The sequence below is a fragment of the Columba livia genome, chromosome 2, assembly GCF_036013475.1.
Source record: "Columba livia isolate bColLiv1 breed racing homer chromosome 2, bColLiv1.pat.W.v2, whole genome shotgun sequence".
NCBI classification, from domain to species: Eukaryota; Metazoa; Chordata; class Aves; order Columbiformes; family Columbidae; genus Columba; species Columba livia.
The window spans coordinates 154,112,343-154,131,871 of NC_088603.1; the positions used below are offsets into that span (position 1 = coordinate 154,112,343).

Sequence of the window (19,529 nt, forward strand, 5' to 3'; positions counted from 1 at the left end):
CTGGTGCTAGACCCCTCTGGTGCAGTGATCCAGGGAAGGGCTTGATATAGGATGGGAGTGACAATTTTTCAATCCAGGCTAAGCTGAGACAGTTTGACACAAGCCCTGCTCACGCCAATCATCCTGTTGGCATCACAGGATGGAACAAGGCTGGAGGATGGGGTTTTGAGGGTCATCTCATGCTGGTATGAATGTCAAGACTCCAGCTAACTCCAGTGGCCACAGCAATTAGCCTTCCATAAGGACTTTACCAGAGTCAGTATGGTGGCTCAAGATGGCTTGTTTGGGAACACCAGAAAGCAGGACAGCCACTCACTGCCAGATGAAAAGAAGTAAGAATGTGACTTATAAAGTTGCCTTTACATTAGATGTTGACTATTTTTTAAAACACCATTTCAGTGTCCATGCAGCTGGAAACTGGGTGTAGTGCAGGGTTTTTTTGATGTGCTCATTAGGATTGTGAAGAGTACATGTAATATTCCAGGAAGACCATAATATTCAGATACACTGTGTCATCTTGTAAATTAAACCCCAAGGATTTTTTTCTCCCATTTTTTTGAAGGAGTTTTAAGGCAAGCAGTTTATTAAACTAATGGAGACAGAATGCTCTTATTAACCACAGGCACGTAGCCATACACATACCTTTGTAAACTGTGACTTTCTGATTTAAACAGTTTTACAGAGTTATTTCTGTAAGCTCCATATGCCGAAATATAGGCAAAATTAATGGGAAAACCAGATTGGTTTGGCAGTGTCAGTCTGAGTCACACCAACTATGTAACACATATTACTTGTTCATATAGCATCATGGTGAGCTTCTATAGGTGGCATGGCACTGCTATGGTTTAAAGATATTAACCTCAGAAGTGGTAAACAATTAATGACACCTCATTTAGAAGTTTAGACAAGCAAAACAAGGTGAAATATATTTGCCGCTGACATTTCTTTTTCCTTTTCCAATCTTCTCACCTGGCCAATGTCCAAGTGTGCCTTTCCAATGTGTGACAAAGCCCTAAACTGAAGGACACACGACAATAAAAATAAAGAGCCAGCAATGTGGTAAAAAAAGATGCTCTGAGACCACTTCCTTAATTGTGAATATTTTGGCAGCTTCAGAAATCCAGGTGTTCCCCAGGTCACGTCCTTGTATTCTGGTCTGTTTCTGGCTTACCCTGCATAAGCATGGCTTCTTTATTAGCTCTCATGAGAGGCTGCAGGAATAGCCTGTTTGCAGCACCATGCAGACAGAAACTGTTCAAATAAAGGTGTTAAAGACACGGGAGAAAGCATTTAAGCTAAGAAATCATTACATCAATCCTTACATCCCTATATCCTCAGAGCTAACCCCAGTAAGGATTCCACCATTTAATTCTAGAAAAAAAACACTTGTAAGGTTTTCCCACAAATCAAGTTTGCCTCACAGCCTGAAGAAGGTTACCTGCCTCAATAAGAACTTAAACGTTTTGAGTGGCGTCCCATTCGGTACAGCAATGTGTTGGCATTACTTATGGCTACCAGAACATTAGCACCCTGTCCTGAATCTTCTCCTTCAGTGCGTTGGTTTTTGTTTTGTTTTGTTTTGGTTTTGTTTTGTTTTCTGGGAAGTCCTCTGCATTTTTAAGCACATTCCAGTCAACTGTGCTTCTGGCAATAGCTTTCAGTAAAGGTAGCACTTTTTCCTCATGCTTCTACAGGCACCAGAAGTCCCATATGGCCTCTGCATCTTCTGCTCTCATCCTATGGCAGCCACCAAGCACGCTGTCTTGCATGAAAATCTTCCTGTCTGCTTTCTCAGCCACCGCATTTGGACTAGGCTGGGAAACCCATCATCTCCTGAGTGCTTTGCACTTTCCAAATGAAGTGCTGACCCTGTGACACCTGGGCTAGACTCTACATTCTATGGTTATATGACTCTACCCCTGCAACGTCTCCCACTCCACCAAGTCTGTGTGAGCAGTATGGACGGGTTTCACACAGGATCGAAGTTCAAGATCGGGAGCTGATGGTAAATAAATAAAATTTTCTTTGATTTGGTCTCTACTTATCATTAAAAATAAATGAAAACACATTGCAATCAGTCAATAAATGACATTTCCCAGCTGGGGAGTTGCAAGTGTAAACCGGAGGTAAGGCAAGGGGGTTGAACTGGAAGGTGCTGGGTGGCACCTTTGCTTGGGGCAGGCTCTCCCTCAGCCCTACAAGCAGGTTGGCCATGTCCCATGTCAATGCTGGGTCTACCATGTGGGGCGAAACCACAGCTTGGCAACCACTCTCTCACTGCCCATCTTGCTGTGTGCAGGGTGCTGAGCCTCGTGGGGACCTGTACACACACATGCACAGAGCCGGGGGTGCAAAATCCAAGCCGGTGGCAGCTCTTGGTCTCTTCCGGGTGCCATCACTCACATAGGCTTTGCCTGGAGCTGTCCCAGCCCCCCCTGAGTATGACTGCCCGGCAAACAGATCTTCCCTTGCCCAGCCCCCTTTGAGAGCTGACCTTGACCTGAATACCATAATCCACTTCAGCCATAAGCAACTGCAGAGAGCGTCAGGTCACCCAAGGATATTGTTTCCAGCTCTGCTGGGGGTCGCAGCTCACGGTGGGAAGGAAAAGCTGCCTGCTCTCCCCTTTCCCAACCCTGGGGCTCTTCTGGAGATGCCCAGGGATGTCTGCATCCAGTGTCTGATGTACATCCCACAGCCAGCAGTGCCAAAAGCAAGTATGGAGTTGGGGGGGAGGGGGGGCTGCCCCTTTAATTACATCCAAACAAGTCTCCTCCAACTCCCAGGAGGTGCTGGGTGAGTAGAGGATCTCCACGCTGGGTTGCAGGGAACAGACATTGAACTGTTTGGCAGCTGCAATCAGAAGCCTTTTATTTTGTTTTTTTCTTTCCCCAATGCTGGTCAGCAGCTGTGTTGTTTATAAAATGAATGGAGCCCTTAATGAAGCAATAGATAGAAACAGTGAAAGGCTGTGTCTGTCTGTTACAAAGGGCTGAGGGGGAAGGGCTGATCTTTTAAAATACCCTGACATCCTTTCTCTCAGTTATTTAAACATTATGCGTAGCAGTGATCAGCTATCAACATAAAGCCTGTATTTGGCTCGGTGGAAACACTAAATCCACACATCAAAACAACTCTATATATACAGACCTGGAGAGACTTCCAGTTTCATTGCATGTGAAATACTGCAAAATATTACAAAACAGTGCAAAAAAAGCAGACGGCATGTGGGAAGGGGGAGGACCAAGTTACAAGCAGTACTTGCAAGACACTGCTCAATGTTTTGTGGTGGTAGAAACAACAGACTGTTACCAGCACACTGTGGATTGCATCAGATCCACTGCCCAAGATGCAAAAACAGACAGGAGGAGGATTCCAGCACTGGAGAGAAAAAAATAAGCAGCTTTGCTATAAACTGTTTTCTCTCCAGCTCAGTCCATCACTTGCAACACATTATATTAATCATAAAGCCCCAAAACATAGCTGGGTTAAAGCTTCCAGCTGTTTAGTCTCTAGAGACTTTTAAGAGACGAAAGCAGCATCCTTCAGCACAAATGTCCTGCTGCAATGACATGGTATTGGCACGTCCTCCCCTACTCCTCCTCTGCAAGGACAGGGAGGGGAAAAGCCATCTTGAAGTTTAGCCAGGTTTTTGTACAGTAGATGTTGAAGCCTGGAAAGAACTCAGATTTCAGCAATCCTTTCTACTGGTGGTTTTGAAGAACACCACTACAGCAATGATATGCTATTGAGCTGCATTAACCCAACTACGAAAACTCTTGGTCCCTGGGAGCCCATTCTCCTCTTCCACCCTCAATAACCCCAAAAGCAATGTGGGGGGTGAACTATTTCTTCTCTATAAACCTTCTGTTATCCAATCTGAATCTCCCCAATGCCACAGGAGCTCCTTGCTCTGTGGTGCCCATTCATACCTTGAGAATATGGTGAAATCCCAGCTCATCTTTTCTGATTTAATGACACTACAGTACCCAAGATAACTTTGTCTCCAAGAATAATGCACAAGTCAGTATTTGCAAGATCTAGAAATGGGTTTTATAAAAATTTCTAATAAATCCGCATGCCATTTCAGTTTCTTCAGTTACAGAAGAAGTTAAAGACGCCAGGAGACCAGCACTGCAGGGAAAGAGTCATAACTCCTTGTAAAAGGTAAGACACTGCTCCTCTGTACTGTTCTCCAGCTTTTATGTACAGGTACACACTGTTCCTTGCAAAGTGAATACTTTTTGTTGCAAAGCTGACATTTATAGTGGTCCTAGCAACTACTCGCTGCTCAGAAGTGCTCGCAGATCCCTTTTGTGCTGCAAGGAGGCTTGGATGCATTCCTCCCCATTAAACAAAAATAAACTACCCAGGCTTGACAGGCACACCATGGTGTCCTTTCGGAAGGAATGATTAGCCATTCCCAGAAAAGCTCAGTGAAGAACATAACTTTGCCCTTCTTTTGTAAGATGAGTTGGCACCGGTTCCTCCTGTTTTCACTGTCACAGGCTGTGGTTAACCAAATCAAGCCCTTTGCTGGTATCAGTCCAATCGTGACTGCTGAATCATCACATCTAGCAGAGTCTTGGCTCAGACATGCCAAATATTTGCTTTTGCTTCTTCCTATCTTAGGATTTTTTGAGATACAGGAGGAAGGTGCAGCCCAAAACAGTTACGTTAATGCCACACACCCACCTGTCCCTGAAAAGCCCAGTATGTTCAGTCATTCTCTAGGTAAGAGCATCATATTCTCACCAAGGCAGGAAGTACAGCAGAGCCACCCCCTCAATGAACAGCCTCAGTGCTCCCAGCCCCTGTGACATTTCCCCATGAAGAGCAGATATCCTTTAGTACGTTGAATTGCCAGTAACAATACTGAAGTGTGTTGTGTTTTCTTAGCATAAATCATAGGCTGGAGTGGAAAAAAGAGAAAGCTCTGAGCACAAAAGTAAGGAAGGACAGATTAGAGAAAAAAAATAATTTCCTTGATACAAAGGGCTGACAAGGAATATGCTCTCACTGAGAAAGACTATTGTACTCCTGCTAAAACATTAAGACACAAGACATTGCAAAGTTATAAATTTATTTGTTTTGAAATAAATACAAATACTTCATTAAGAAACTTTTCTTGATAGACTTTACACAATAGCTTTATTCTTTCTGGAAATTGTCTGTTCTTCCCACAAACTGTTACGGATATTCTACACAAGAGCTGAAGTTAGTCAATATAAAGTAACTTAGACGGTGTTCTTCTGAACAAGCAATCCCAAAGTATTAACATTTGCGATTTAACTGCTTGGCATTTGAGTTTTCTTGTTTGTGTGAGGACTGCAATGCAGCAGGTATGTGCTGGAGCTCGGGAAATCCTGTCCCACTACCTATGGAAGGACAAACTTCAGAACACCCAACTGTGAAAATCTGACTGGCAGAAAGGTGTCAAGCCACTAGCATCAAAGAAAGTAACCCAGGGTATCAGGAGGCTACATAAAAATGCTGAACCAGCAGATCATTACATTTATGCAGTCATTAAACACTGTATTTCACAGATACAGTATTGCCGCTCTACCACTGTGTGGAATACACTTCTCAGCACCACTGAGCTCTCATCAGTTTCAAATCTGGTAATTAGTAGCGGTTGAATGTACAGTGTCTAATTACATGCCATCCCACAGTTATTCATCTCTCTTGACAAAGAACAGCTGGATCTGGCTTTGCTTACAGAATTCCAAATTTATCAACAATTGTGCTGGACACAAAAACTTGAGCTGCAAAGAAGCTGTCTGAAGGAAAAAAAAAAATCAAGCTGTTTCTGCTTTGCTGGCATGTTCAGCTACCCTACTTGTTACAACTACACCAACTTTTGCAGTATGGTAAACCCTTTGGCCCAAGATCCTGAAGAGGAAATGCTACCTTGCTTATTAAATTTAAATCCTGTCCTCATTTGGCTAAGCGGGTTTTAGGGTCTAGGAGGGGGGAAGGAAAGGAAGACTGGAACTAAATCTCAAAAAAGTGAAACGAAAAAGCTTAAAGATTTAGTTCATCTTAAAGTCACATTGAAATCGCCTATTTTAGTAATATATTATTGTACATAGGAAAACAGGCTTGAATACTAATGAATTAGAAGGCCTATAAATGCACAATACATTAACTTCTCTATCATTTGAAGTCAAGCTATATACAATGAATTCAACTCCAGCTTCAACATGAGGCCATAACACATTTGCTTCATTTCCTTTTTTAAAAGCCATCCATAATAGCGTTTTTTTCTCCCCCTCTTTGAAACTTGTCTCAAATTGTGCCAGTTTACTTCGAGAGAATGAGAGATAAAGGGGCATGTAACAGCTTTGATTTTAAAGGAGGATATTAAGCAAGTCTAGTTTGACTCTCAAGTGTTTACAACCACATCAGCTTTTGGCAAGTATCCTTTAGAATTTGGCATCCACTGAAAGAGGGCACAATAGCAGCAACTGTCTGAGTTACAAGAATAATGACAGAGCAAATGAGATGCTTCTTTTCTTTGGTCCCTGTCAGACCCTGGTGAACAGAGTTCATCCTACAGAATAGCTCGAGATTAATACCAGTTATTTTTTTGTGATACACGGGGGGCATCCATTACTTTTTCACACCATGACCAGTTTAAACCTCCCAGAGCCATCTAACACGACACTTCCATGGACTTGGGGCTTGATTGTTCAGCGTTGCTCGCCGAGTTGGGCGTCAGCTCAATGCGCGTGTCTGTGTGGGAGCGATTCCTGGCACCGTCCCCCGTGTGGGATCGGCTTCTCGTTCCCTCCCCGGTGTGCGACCGGCTCCTCGTGCCTTCCCCGGTGTGCGACCGGCTCCTCTGTCCTTCCAAAGAGGTTACGCTGGAGCCAGAAGCGGTGCGGGACCTCATCAGCCTGGTCATGCTAGCAGAGGGCACTGGAAGAAGAGTCTTTCGTTAACGCCCTTGCCTTCCTCTTCAGCCCTTAACACCTTTGCAGAAACCTTCAGGGTTCAATATATAATTTTTGTGGTGGCTTCACATGTAGAAGTACCACTGCTCCAGGCATCCAGTTAAGGAGCCCAGGTTACTAAGGCAAAATTGGTGGCCAGGTCTGATTCAAGTCAGGCCTTTATGGCATGTTGCTGTGGTGGCAAAAAGCCAGAAGAAAACTAAAAAGACTCACTAGACCTCGCGTTACTTTTCAGCCCAGGCTGGCAATGCATCGAAACAACAGCTGTTGTCAGAAGCACACAGATGAAGGACAAACAGCTACAAATTAAAGTAGTCTCTGAACTAACAAGGTTCTAAATGTTGTATGCAGCATATGAATCCTCTCCTGTGATGCAACAAGGCGACACTATTACAAATATCCACCTTAAAAATATCAAGGTAAAGTGGGTATTTGTGGGTACAAACTATCTATGAAGCTCTCTACTATTTAGTAACATAATTTGGTCTGAAAACTCTTTGTCTAGACACCACATGTGTTTTTGTTTTTCCCTTGCAAATGCAGGGAAGAGATCGCACATCTGAGATCAGAAGGCTCTCTTGATGCTGAGATGCTCAACAAACTTTGGTAGCCAGGTGAACCATCCCATAAAACCAATACTTACTGTATCCCATTCCCTGAACAAAGTATTTGAAAGCTTCTGCAAGCTTGGCAGGCTGCAAAAGAAAGAACATTATTGTATGCAATGCCCAACAAGTTAATTACATTACAGTATAGGGACATCTTAAATTTTCTCTGGATTCTACAGAGTGTCTGAAAAATTAAAATTACACAAGCAAATTTCACCATTCCCCTCCCTAGTTTGTTCTCCTGCTCCATTATTTTACCAAGTGCATGCACTGATTTGAGAATGAGTTTTCCAGAGATGTGACTACAAGTGGTCTAAGCCTGGCTCAAACTTCACTTGTGCAGTTACTGAGGCGGATGAGTCAAAATAAAACAACAGGCCTCACAAAATATACAAGACAGTTCTTACAGTGTCAGTAACTCAGCAGTTCTGAATTAGCAGAGAAGAAATTCAGTTAGTCAGAGCTGATAGTATATTTATATGGAAAAAAAATCTCATCAGGAATACTCAAGCAGAACTACATGACTGACAATTCTTTCAATGAGGCGCTTGTTATTTTTCTCTGCTGCAGACACAATGGCTAAATAAGTCTTAACCTCAGTTATTGATCTTGCAAATATTGGCTATATTTTGGTTATAATTTTAGCTGAATCACTGCAAGGAATGGGCTTCATTACAGAGGAGCAATGCACAATACTCCTGTGTGGCTTTGAAAAAGATTTTCCCCTCCACCACTGTAAGACTGCACACTGCCTATACAGGGACTTCTCAGCTGCAAGTAATTACAAATCCAGTTTTTTCCTTAAGTTCAAGAACACCATGTTATATTGCTTAGAAATCTGTTTAGAAAACATCACATGCTAATGCTGATTTACCAGTCAGCTCTTCTAGTGAAGCAACACTACAGCATAGGTCAAGCTTAACTTTCCCAGACTGGTTTTACTAGCAGCCTTGGAATTTATGCCTAAATATATTTCAGAAACTCCAGTTCATTCTCAGTCAAGCCAGGTCAGTGTATGTAAAAACACAGAGTTGTTATTTCCTGCCTCCCACTTTCCTGATCTATACTATAAATAGTCCAAATAAGAATATGTTTTTAAAATTCTCATGCTCAAGACTTAATCTATGTTAGCTTAGTAGATAGGCATAAAATAACACCAACGCATTCCCACCTCAGACCTTTACTTGGCTAGAGACTTAATTAGTGGAAATAATATCCCCTCCCAATCTTATTTTGTGCTTCATTGGTCTTTAAAGAAAAGAGAAAGCTCAGATGACCGACTGACATCATTTTTTGTGAAATCATAACCATCCTTTTGGCTGACATTTGGGAACAGCTAGTACCCTACAGGAAAACACCCATTTGTTGCAGTCTGACACTCTGCAGAACAGGATTAGTAGGATTTACGTCACCAAAATCCTACCTGGGAAACTTGGGGGAGTCCACCACAGTCAGCCATCTGAAACAGGGACAGGAACAGCCAGTTAGCATAACACCAGAAGAACTCATTTATACTCAGGATATATTAAAATGATCTTTTTAGCTATCTGGCAGAAAAACACTTCCTTTTGTTGTCTGATGAACACATCAAAGTAAGCAGTTAAACTTTTATAAAACCACGACTGCACTCCAGAAAACCCTGAAGTGTCTTGACCCTCAGGCAAATCATCGGTTGGAGCTACAAAATTAATGTTCTTGGGTAGGTAGTGATCACCAGTTTCTTAGAAACCAGTCTGTTAGTCCTGGTTACAAGTTCAGCTCTGAATTACAACAATGTGACTCGGCATTGACCTGAATGACAAACAAAGGAGAGAGAATAAACACCTAAACCTCAAAGGTGAGAAGGAAAAACGATTTGCTGAGATTGCGGATGGCAAGCATCAGCCTGACTTGCCAAGGGAAGCAGGGAAAGCCAAATTAGAAAAGCTATCTTGAGTGCATGCAATATTTTTGGAGCACTTCATTTTTCCTGCCACTCCACCCCTCAAAGTCAACCCAACAAAAACAGTCCTGTTCCAAGGAACACCACAAGCTGAAAACAGTTGAGTTGTGAATTACAGGAAACCCCAAATCCTATCTAGGATTAGTTAGCAGCAAAACAGGCCTCTAGCAGTATCTGGCATCAGCTGTATCCCAGGCCACTGATAGAGCATTTGAGATAGTGTCAGATTTTTCTTTAGGGTCAGTCTGTCATTATCTGTTTATTAACATTTTCACTAGCCAGTTCAATAGAGATGTACTGAAAGTTCCCAGCGGAAGCATGACCAAACTTGTTTCACCCTTTGCATGCTACTACACTCACTGCATTTGACCTCATCAGTAACGAGCTGAAGATTTGCACGCATACTCTGACTGCCAAGTATCAACCAAAGCGTTTGCACAATGCCTTGCTGTTTGGAAATGCATTTTATCAGTTTTTGGAAAATGAGAGTCATTTCCAACAGTAAGATGTCCCGGACTGTGTAAACACAAAAGGCAGGATGACAAAACTATGTCTGATAGATCAGCTGTCCATTCACCTGACACTGCTGTTGAGGGACAGGTGAGCCCAAGAACAGAATGAGTTGGTTTGCATTTCTGCTCTGCTGATGACTTTTTCCAAACCTTTCGAAATACCTCAAGATCTATTTTGCCAGCTCTAGTCAAATTCATTATGGGTGTGTGAAATACTGAGCTTTCCAAGTCTCACCCATAGCATTTTAAAATGGAGGAGCTGAGAAATTCCCTCTTGTTAACCTTGACAAGAAGCGCGTAGTCCAGTTTATTCTACTAAAATACTCTTACCCTGAAGGAACTGCCTTTCCCTATCAAAACTGGATTCTCACTGTGTTATCTGTACTGCAGCATATCACTCTGGTTCTGCTTTTTTATTGAATCCAGCTGATTTTAAATGAGAGGAAAGTTTATTTTTAAAAAAAAAGAAAACAGCTTTTGTCATTACCTTCAGAAGCGTGGTCCTTGTTGGGTCCAGCTTTGAGTTGCATTCAACCTGTATTAAAGAACAGCAGCATAAGGCGTTATACACAAAATTTTAATTATGAACTGCTGGAAGAAAACATATTAAATATCTTGTTTTCTGGCTTAATCTAGAACAAACAGATATCTTAGGCTCTTGTATAAAAACTCTATGTATACACATATATATCTTTACACCCAAGTAGGTCAGTTCACATTTCTGACTGTATTCTTTTTTATGCACAAACAACCCCATTAGTTGGGAATTGGAGATTTTTTTTATCTGTTGCTGGGACTGTGGCAACAAGTGGCAACAAGTGTTGTTTATCTTGTGATGTGGGGCCATCTGGTAGCGTCCCAAGTGGGGAGCAGCCATATGGCCACAGGCCAGCTGACTGGGCATGCCCGTAAAGGCACAACATTTGAAGTCATCCAGTCATCTAGGGCGAGTTATAATGGTCAAAAAGAAGCTCTTCGCTTCCATAGTGACCCAGGGCAGGGCTCCAACACCACAGGACAAGTTAAAATACCAGCAGCAGATTCCTCTCTAAAGGAAAATATTTGCGGTTGACTGGAACTGCTGTGGCGATTGTTCCTAGCGCAGTAGCTATTGAATAAAGCTGCACAGACAGAGGGGACAAACAGTGAGGAATTAACAGCAGCTCTCCCATGGTCTGAAAGGGGAGAGTCAGCCGGGCTGGATCGATAGCCAGCAAGGCTGCTGGGTGGGCACAAGCTCTGCCAGACTCAGCAGCGTCTTGTCTCCCCTGACCACCAGCACGGTGACAAAACAGCTCGATATACACACCACAGCATCCACCGCCGGGGAACTGTCACCAACCACCAAGAGGACAGGGCACCTGCAAGGAAGCACAGAAAAGTGGTGTTATCTCTGTGATCTGACCCAGACTTGCCCTAGGCTGTATTTTGTGACACTGGAAGGATGAGACATTCAAGTGTGCGAAAATTATTTGATTTCTATTCCAAACACCTTAAATATACATCAAATCCACTGTATTAGCTGTAGATCTACCGGCATGCCCTGAAACCTTGCCTGAGAACCTCTCCTTTTCCTCACCTTGTAGCTGTCAGCCCTCCCCAGGGCTCTTATTCCTTGTTTTAGATTAAATTGAATGTGGGAATCAGCATCAAAGTCTCACCCCCCACCCCCTGCCCCCTGACCTTCAACTTTGGACCTGTAATCCAATTTCAACCAGATTGGCAGAGAAGCAGTCTCAAAGCCTCCTGTGTGTAAACACTAGCAGCTGAGCAGAGAAGGACTTGACAACTGTTTTGTTGTACAAGTTGCAGCATAAGTAAAAAGCTATTAACAGAAGATCTGCCAGATAATCATTCTTACACCTGCTCCATCTTTCTTTCCTTTCCCTTTAATTGGTTTTGTTTATTTTGGCTTGGTTGCATAGTCTTGGCGGAAGTGCTTTCAGAACTGTAGTTTCCATTAACTAGGACATATTTCCAGGTGAAGCTAAGTACATTTATACTTTTCAAGTAATTACACTGTAAGCTCAAGTTTGCAGGTACACGGTGACAGCAGCTACTTAGCTTTCCATTTCAGATAATATGACTTTGAAGTCTGAAGAGTGGTAGTCTTCCTAATGGTGGTCCCTGACTTGCAGTAGCCTGTTGTCTCCTACATGAAGGTAACAAATCCTTTTCTAGCACATAAGCACATTCAGCTACAGCTCTGTAAAGTATCTGCCATGCACCCACTGATCACACCTCTTAGCTCATATCATGTACAGGTGAACTGGTAGGAAATAAAATACTTACTGAAGGGTGACAACATTTATTCCAGGAACAGGGCGCTCAATCTCTAGGTCTCTCCGACTGAAAAAAATGGAGAGGACAAAGGCTCTTGATAAACTGGAATTTTACAGATACTTCCACCTCCTTCTAGTTCAGAGAAGGCACAGACTCACATGTTAGTTTAATCTGATACATGTTGTAGCCTCCACAACTGATGCAGAAACACTCTTAGACTGAGGTATCAATGTCTTAGTTCAGTCCCAGTGTACCATCTTTCTCCCAACAAATGCACAAGGTTCTTCTCCCATAAGCAAACCACGAGAGATCCCTAAAGTCACTGTCAAGCAGAACTTTATACTGGAGGAACACAAGTAACTCCACCACACAAGTGATACTAGCTCTAAGAGCTGGATAGCCTTTTAAAACAGTTTCCAGTTATAAATCAGGTAAATGTATTTACCTGTTGTAAGAGTTGACAAAGAGATGAAGGTTGGTTTGATTCATGTCATTAATAATATGCTGACGGTAAGTATGGATCAGGTCATGGTTGCTGTGAATCTCTTCCTACAGTGAAGACAGAATCATTCAGAATAGAGGCTGTTTTCTGAAAGGATCTGAACACATGGCACAGCAGTCATGTTTCAGACTCATATCTACACAACAGGAGTGCACCTTTAGAGAAGGGACAATTTCTAGCACCCAGTGGTGTCACCCAGAATTAATGTTAGCCTCTGATTGCAGCACAACATTTTTCACTTTAAAACTTCAGTGTGTTGTAATGTCAAGATCTTATGGTTGCAAAACATGTAGTTGTAGTGCAGATGGTTACAGTCAAACAAGTGCGAGATTTTTAAACCAAAAAAAGATTCAGGGTAAGAAGCTCAGTAAATGTTTCCAAGGTAAAGCAGATGTTGAAAGCTTACAAACATATGTAATGTGGAACTCAGTTTCACAACAGTAAATAACTAAGCTTCAAGGACTTCAGTCATTAACATTTTCAATCAGTTTGGTTCTAAAGTCTTTCTAGATTAGCTCCTTGTTCTGCTGGAATGAAGTTTTCCACTGCATTTACTAAAAGTTTCAAGCACAGTGAACTAGCCTCAGAAAACAGTACAACACTTTCCATTAAAGCAGGCTTGCGCTGAAGAGCACCATCAATATTAATAACCAGCTTTGCCAGAGTTACAAGTGTATTATGGTATAAAAATCTGTGGGGTAATTCTGCTCAGAACATGAGCACATACAATGCTTATACTCATGTTTAAGCCTTGGTTGTCTAAACAGGGAGCTGCGCCTACTAGAGATGTCACAACTGAAATGCACTTCAGTCGTCAGGACACAGCAAGTCCTATGGCAGCACACCACCTCCAAAATACTGGGGGCACAAGCAGGAGTCCTATCTCACAGTTTAACTTCATACTCTGTTGTTTAAGTGAAGGCTTCCCACCTCCTTCCAGCCCCAGGAGGTAAATACAGGTGCTTAATACATCAGCAGAATCTTTTGAACATCCTTACCTTTCCAAAAAGATGTGAAATGACCATGTCTGGTAAAGCATTTGTCCAACCTGAAATCTGAACATCAAGATTATCTAAGTATCTGATATTAAAAAAAACCCACAACCTTGAACAAATGAAACCTTTCAGTTACCCATAAGTAGCCCAATAGATGTTTCTCTGTAGTCCTTAATATATGCAATATCCTGGATTGATATTCTTTCCCATAATCCAACTTTGAGTCACTCTCATTAGATGTCTTTACTAATACAGCTATATAGGGAACTTGCTATTAGTGGCATAGGTATATATGGAATCACTCCCTGCAAGAACACCAAGCAAACCAGCCAGATGGGTGCCATTTAACCTCACTGCCAAATCTCCTCCTTAACAACCCACACTGAGAATACATTGAAGTTGGTACCTAAAGCTCATGCCCCAGAGCTCATGCACTTGCTTTGGAAGGAGAGAAGGATACAAGGCACCCACAGTACTCCTAAGGTCAGCAATACTTAAAAAAGGTGGAAGGCAGAGGCACAGATATGGAAGAATGTAATTACAGTGAGACACTGGGTGAGATAAAATAGGTCAACTGGTACATCTCAATGTACAGGAGTTACTAAATATACTTCCAGATCAGACTTACCAAAATAAACTGGCATGCAAAATCATTTTTTTAAAAAAATGAGTAACTAAGCCTTGAAAGAACATTGCGTCTCAGTTCTGGAATGTTTCTCCTAGTATTATAAGGTTGTCATTACATTTAATATCACCCGAGATGCTTACAGTGGGTTGACTCTATGTGTGGTTAAAAGATGATACACTAATTCTTGTACTTCTTAGAGTGTTTATAACATTACATTGTCATTTACTTAAACACGACCATGAATCTGACAAAGTGCCTTCCATCAGTTTACCCTGAAAAATGTTTTAACAGGTTAAATCTGAACAACATGTAACGTAATATTTATATTATTTATATATACTGGTTCCAAGGAGATTTTTGAAACTATTTCTCAGCGCTTGTTTTCCCACATTACAATCTTTCTTACAACTACAAAAGAATACAGTTAACAGGAGCTTCTTTGTATGTGAACATTTTCACTTAAAAATCCGGTTTTACAGACAATCTGCCCACAGTTACTGTAGTTAATGCCCTTTTTTGAGTCTTTTTGGCATCTAAGACTCAGCTAGATGATTGAAACCTGGAAGATATTGTTCTGAACATTTTTCTGTGCTCTCGTTCACATTTTGGACTGTGCTGGTAAACAAAACCATGGACAAAAAAGAACTGAATGTTACACTACACTTGGAGTTTATTTCAAAGAAAGTTGTTTCCAAAACTCCAGTTTAAACCAGGTTTTCCCCAGCAGTGACCAGCTCTTAAGAACTGTCTGTCCCCAGTAGGTCCATTATGCCATGGATATCTGTTTCCTCGAAGTACTTATTTTTATTACTAGCCCTGCAGGAGGTACTTTTGCAAATGGAAGAATAAACCCTGAAGGAATTAACCTGGGCTATTCTGTGTCTGTAGCCATACTTGACACATAAGCCCTCCCAGCTCCTCCTGCTCAACAGGCTCACAGTAAGATTTATTCTTCTAACATAAAAATGTTTACCTTAGTTGCTGCCCAGTCCATCCAACCTTCAGCACAAGGGTTTACATTAATGAGAACTAATCCCTCCACCATCTCCGGCTCGTTTAACTGCAAAAGAAATTATTTAATATTCATCACATATCCTTTGCAACTTGACAGTCAGCATAAAATTTAAATTAGCAAATTATCTCCTGGGAAGGAAGGCGGTAGGTCTAGTTTTATCTTGCACAAAACAAGCATATGTATGGAAAAAAAAAAATTCATTAAAGCAATTCAACTGAGCAGCTGGAGAACATTAAGATTTAACTTCTTCTCCACCCTCAGTTTAAATAGAGAACTCCCATTAAAAAAACCTTCTGCAAATCAACTGGGTAGAGCCCAGGCCTTAAAATGGAAAATCTAGGTCTTCTGGATTAGCTATCCCGCAGATTGTGGTATTTCACTTAAAAGCTGAATTGCTTACTCAAATGGGCACGGCAGTGCAGGAATTCTCTGGGCACGCTACGAGGGTGACAACACATCAGGAAAATCAGGTTCAAGGCTTTAAGGAAGCTCTGTAACACTTACAGCGAATCTGGTTAAGATATAGGCACCGGCTCCAGTTCCCATTCCTATAACAGACTTCAGGCTGTGCAGCAATAAAACGGAAGAGACAAATGAGCAAGACAACACTGAAAACAAACTCACATCAGCAGCCTTCCTCTTTCACATGCCAGCACATATATACAGAAGGGTGGGTTGTCACTCAAGCAAACCATGGTCCCTCAGCACTGCCACCAGCCCCTGGTAAGGAGCTCGATGTAGCAGCTGGTTTATTTTCGGCAGATTTTCAGGAGACTGGTCCTCATGCATTGCAGAGCAGCAGCAATTCTCACTTATCTTTAAGTAAATATACTGAGCAACCATAGCATTGTTCTGATCCTGGAAGGAAACGGCTACACTCTGCCAGAAAAACTGGTAAGATATAGTTCTGAAATCTGCAGCCTAAATAAAAAGTCCACTCACCACCTCCCCCAGCCTCTCCTGTCCCCACATTACAGATATCCAACTGGAATGCTGATTCCTTTCTATGAGGGGGCTGGCAGGGAAACCTCTCATGCTATCCAGCCACTGGGGTCATTAAGTTTAAACTTCATAACCAAACAGGGCAGAGACAAACCAAATATTTGCATTAACTGAAACTGGTTTTAAAGAATCGTCTTCATGGTCTTAGAAAATACATGGAAGGGAAGACTAGACAAAACCACTCAGAAAAACAGGTTATGCAATGCTTTCAGTAAAATAGCTCAGGATAGGTTTCATTCTCATTAGCAATATTAAACCACGCCTTTGTAAGCGCACTCCAGTTTAATTGATTTTCGAGGTACTGACATTATGTTAGCATTTTCTTCAGTGCAAGAGCAGAACTAGCAACCCTGTGCCTTACATTAGGTGTTTCAAAAAACACATTTCTTAAGAAGGTAGTGAGGTAAACTAGTTAAAGGTATTGTAACAGCTGGTTACAATGGCTAAGCAATGTCTAAACAGGAGTGCTAGTTTGAGACTAAATCCCCCACCAGCAGTCCAGCCTTGTCTGCCTAATCCTGCATGCCAGGGTTTCTCTGCTTGGTCTGAAAACCCCTTAGAGATGTCTCCGTGTGCTCTTCATTGTGTACCAGTAGTACCAGCTCCATAAAGAAGGTCTCTGTCTGTCCTATAGCTCCTGCTAAAGCTAAGCTTAAAGGGAGGATTACACACACCTAAACTTGTTGCAGATAGACAGAGGAACACTGCACCCAGATCCTTCAACACTGGCAACCTGCCATCTGCACTTGATAGTAGAAGAGGTTTAAGCAGGTTGGACTGACCCCCCGAGACACTCAAGCCACAGAAACAAAACAGTAAGTGACTTCAGATGAGACTATGGGGGGTTTTTTTCTGCTAACCACACAGGAAAACGTGGGTTGTCACAGTGGGAAGAACAGATTGTCAGTGCCCTGCTCCTGTCAGGGCTATGCATAGAAAATACTGGAGGAAGCCCCTAAATTAGGCACATGGGATTTCACTCAGAGTTGCTTCCTGTTTAAAAATAAACCGACATTTCAAAAAAGGGCAAAAAAAAAGTTCTTTCAGAAACAAAGGCAAAAGTCATCCATCTACAACAGAGGAATTAAAAAAACAACTGTAATTTTAGCAAACAAAATGCCTGATAGCCTAACTGAAGCTTCAGGGGCAGTACAGGTGAATACCTGCTCTGCCCTGCTTTTCTGATGTGCCATGTAGAGACATGAATGAGAAAAATAAGTAAATAATTCTGCACTCACCCAAACTGTTTCAGGATTCCAGGAAGCATTTCAGCCAGCTGATCCATGGAGGGATACACGTACCTACAACATATTCATGTTTGTGGAGTTACTATACCACTTTTAGTAGCATAGGCTGGGATATTTGGCGACAAAGTGTTCATGGTAGATTTAATATAAAATATACTCATTGCAAGACCATTGACAGTATGAGCTGAATTTAAGTAATTTAGTAGAAATACAAGCATAATCTATATGGTACTTTACATGAGTTACAGGATGAAAGATGTCTGGTCTGGTTTAGAGCAAAACAGGTCATAATTAATCTCCTTCAGTAAAAGTTAACACTGAAAGCTTAAGAAAAAGTTTGAACCTGAGAGGTGAGTTTCCAATAACATTCACCACATTTGTACTTCTGGTCCACCACAAAAAAGTTTCCCTGTGCTGCAGGACCACAGACTACAGCAATGAGATCAAGATCTTTGGCAAAAAATTTGCATGCATGTTTTCAGGGACACACAAGTTTCCACAGCTGTAGAATGAGGATACCTTTCTATTATTGATGGACAAAATGAAGTCATAGGAAGGGCTATGAAACACATGAGGAAGTTCAATAAAAACAGCTGTTTGTTAATGCTCCTGGTCTTCTGCAGAGCAGAAAGAGAGTTTTGAGGGAAGGAAATTCTGAACAAAATCTCAGCTGAGCAACACATGAAAAAAATCCACCCAAAGTAGCTGGAGAACATCTGCCTAGAATGTATCCAAATTTTTGCTTCCCATCAGGACTACACCTAAGGATTCTCTAGTCTCCAAAACAAAACCAACCAAACAAACAGTACAGAACTACTTTAAGTTATTTTCTTGGGCGGAAACCAAACCTTGTCATGACCAAAGCTAGTGTCACCATGACAGATATGACTTTCAACTTTGAGCATGCTGGTCTCCCAGTTGGAGGGCTAAGAGATAGTACAGCTACTTGTGCTGTCATCATGACGTTTTTAAGCAGTGGTCTTCTCTAGAATAGGCCATGATGGCTGCCCTACTCAGCTGACAATTCAAGAGTGTTAATGCTTGTTCACAACCTGAGGGTTAAGGCACTTAAAAACTCATGATTCAAACAATTACAAAGGGGAGTGACTGAAATAGCTTCGTGGCTGTTCTGGGAGACAGCTGGGCCATTGCTGTTAACACGAGCTGAGAACCTGGCCCATCCTGACCTCCTCAGCATCAAACCAGCTTAAAAATTAAGAAGGGAAAGAGACTGGGTCATGCAATATGGGTACATATAAGCCCCTTAATACCCAGCTCTTACAGAACAAATGTTCCTTGCCTTGTATCCTCTCCTCAGCGTGTTGGCTTCTCCCTTCCTCAACCAAGCTGATTCCTATCCAAGGTGCGTCTTAAAGCAAACATATCTCATTTCAACTAAATGGGACAAACATTTTGGCAAAGAGTGCTTATGCACAAAAGGTTTCCAAGAACTACAGCATCATACATGATACACAGTCAGGAGTATGCAGCTATCTGTGACATTCTATACACTTTATTACTGTCCAACAGCTTAGATTTTCCAGCTAGGTTATCAAGTCTACTTATCAGCATCTGTGACACTGCCATTTCATAAAACAACATGGATTTAGGAAAGACATTATATAGTGGCCAATTGCAATCTTGTTTACAGTAACGTTTCAGTTTTACATTTGTATTCAGAATGTCATAACGAAACAAGGCAACTCAATATTTATACTGACAGATGTAGACATCTGTCAAGGAATTGCTTTAAAAGCAGTCTATTTATCAGAGATAAACCAGCAAATTACAGTCTGAAAGTCTACAGCAAACTGGCACAACAGAACAGAGCTCACAGAG

At 41.8% G+C, this 19,529-nt stretch overlaps 1 protein-coding gene across 1 annotated transcript in view; it reads right to left on the reverse strand.

Annotated features, from left to right (window-relative positions):
* Positions 1 to 5,066: 5,066 nt before the first annotated feature.
* Positions 5,067 to 19,529, reverse strand: part of NDRG1 (N-myc downstream regulated 1) — a 39,507-nt gene continuing 25,044 nt past the window's right edge. The window contains exons 6-16 of the mRNA XM_065054454.1: positions 17,682 to 17,744; positions 15,946 to 16,006; positions 15,400 to 15,486; positions 13,802 to 13,858; positions 12,747 to 12,850; positions 12,311 to 12,367; positions 11,328 to 11,379; positions 10,506 to 10,553; positions 8,988 to 9,023; positions 7,600 to 7,651; positions 5,067 to 6,921 (exon numbers count right to left, since the gene is read on the reverse strand). Of these exons, the coding sequence (XP_064910526.1) occupies positions 6,656 to 6,921; positions 7,600 to 7,651; positions 8,988 to 9,023; positions 10,506 to 10,553; positions 11,328 to 11,379; positions 12,311 to 12,367; positions 12,747 to 12,850; positions 13,802 to 13,858; positions 15,400 to 15,486; positions 15,946 to 16,006; positions 17,682 to 17,744 (883 nt within the window). The 3' untranslated portion in view covers positions 5,067 to 6,655. The remainder of the gene's footprint in view (positions 6,922 to 7,599; positions 7,652 to 8,987; positions 9,024 to 10,505; positions 10,554 to 11,327; positions 11,380 to 12,310; positions 12,368 to 12,746; positions 12,851 to 13,801; positions 13,859 to 15,399; positions 15,487 to 15,945; positions 16,007 to 17,681; positions 17,745 to 19,529) is intronic.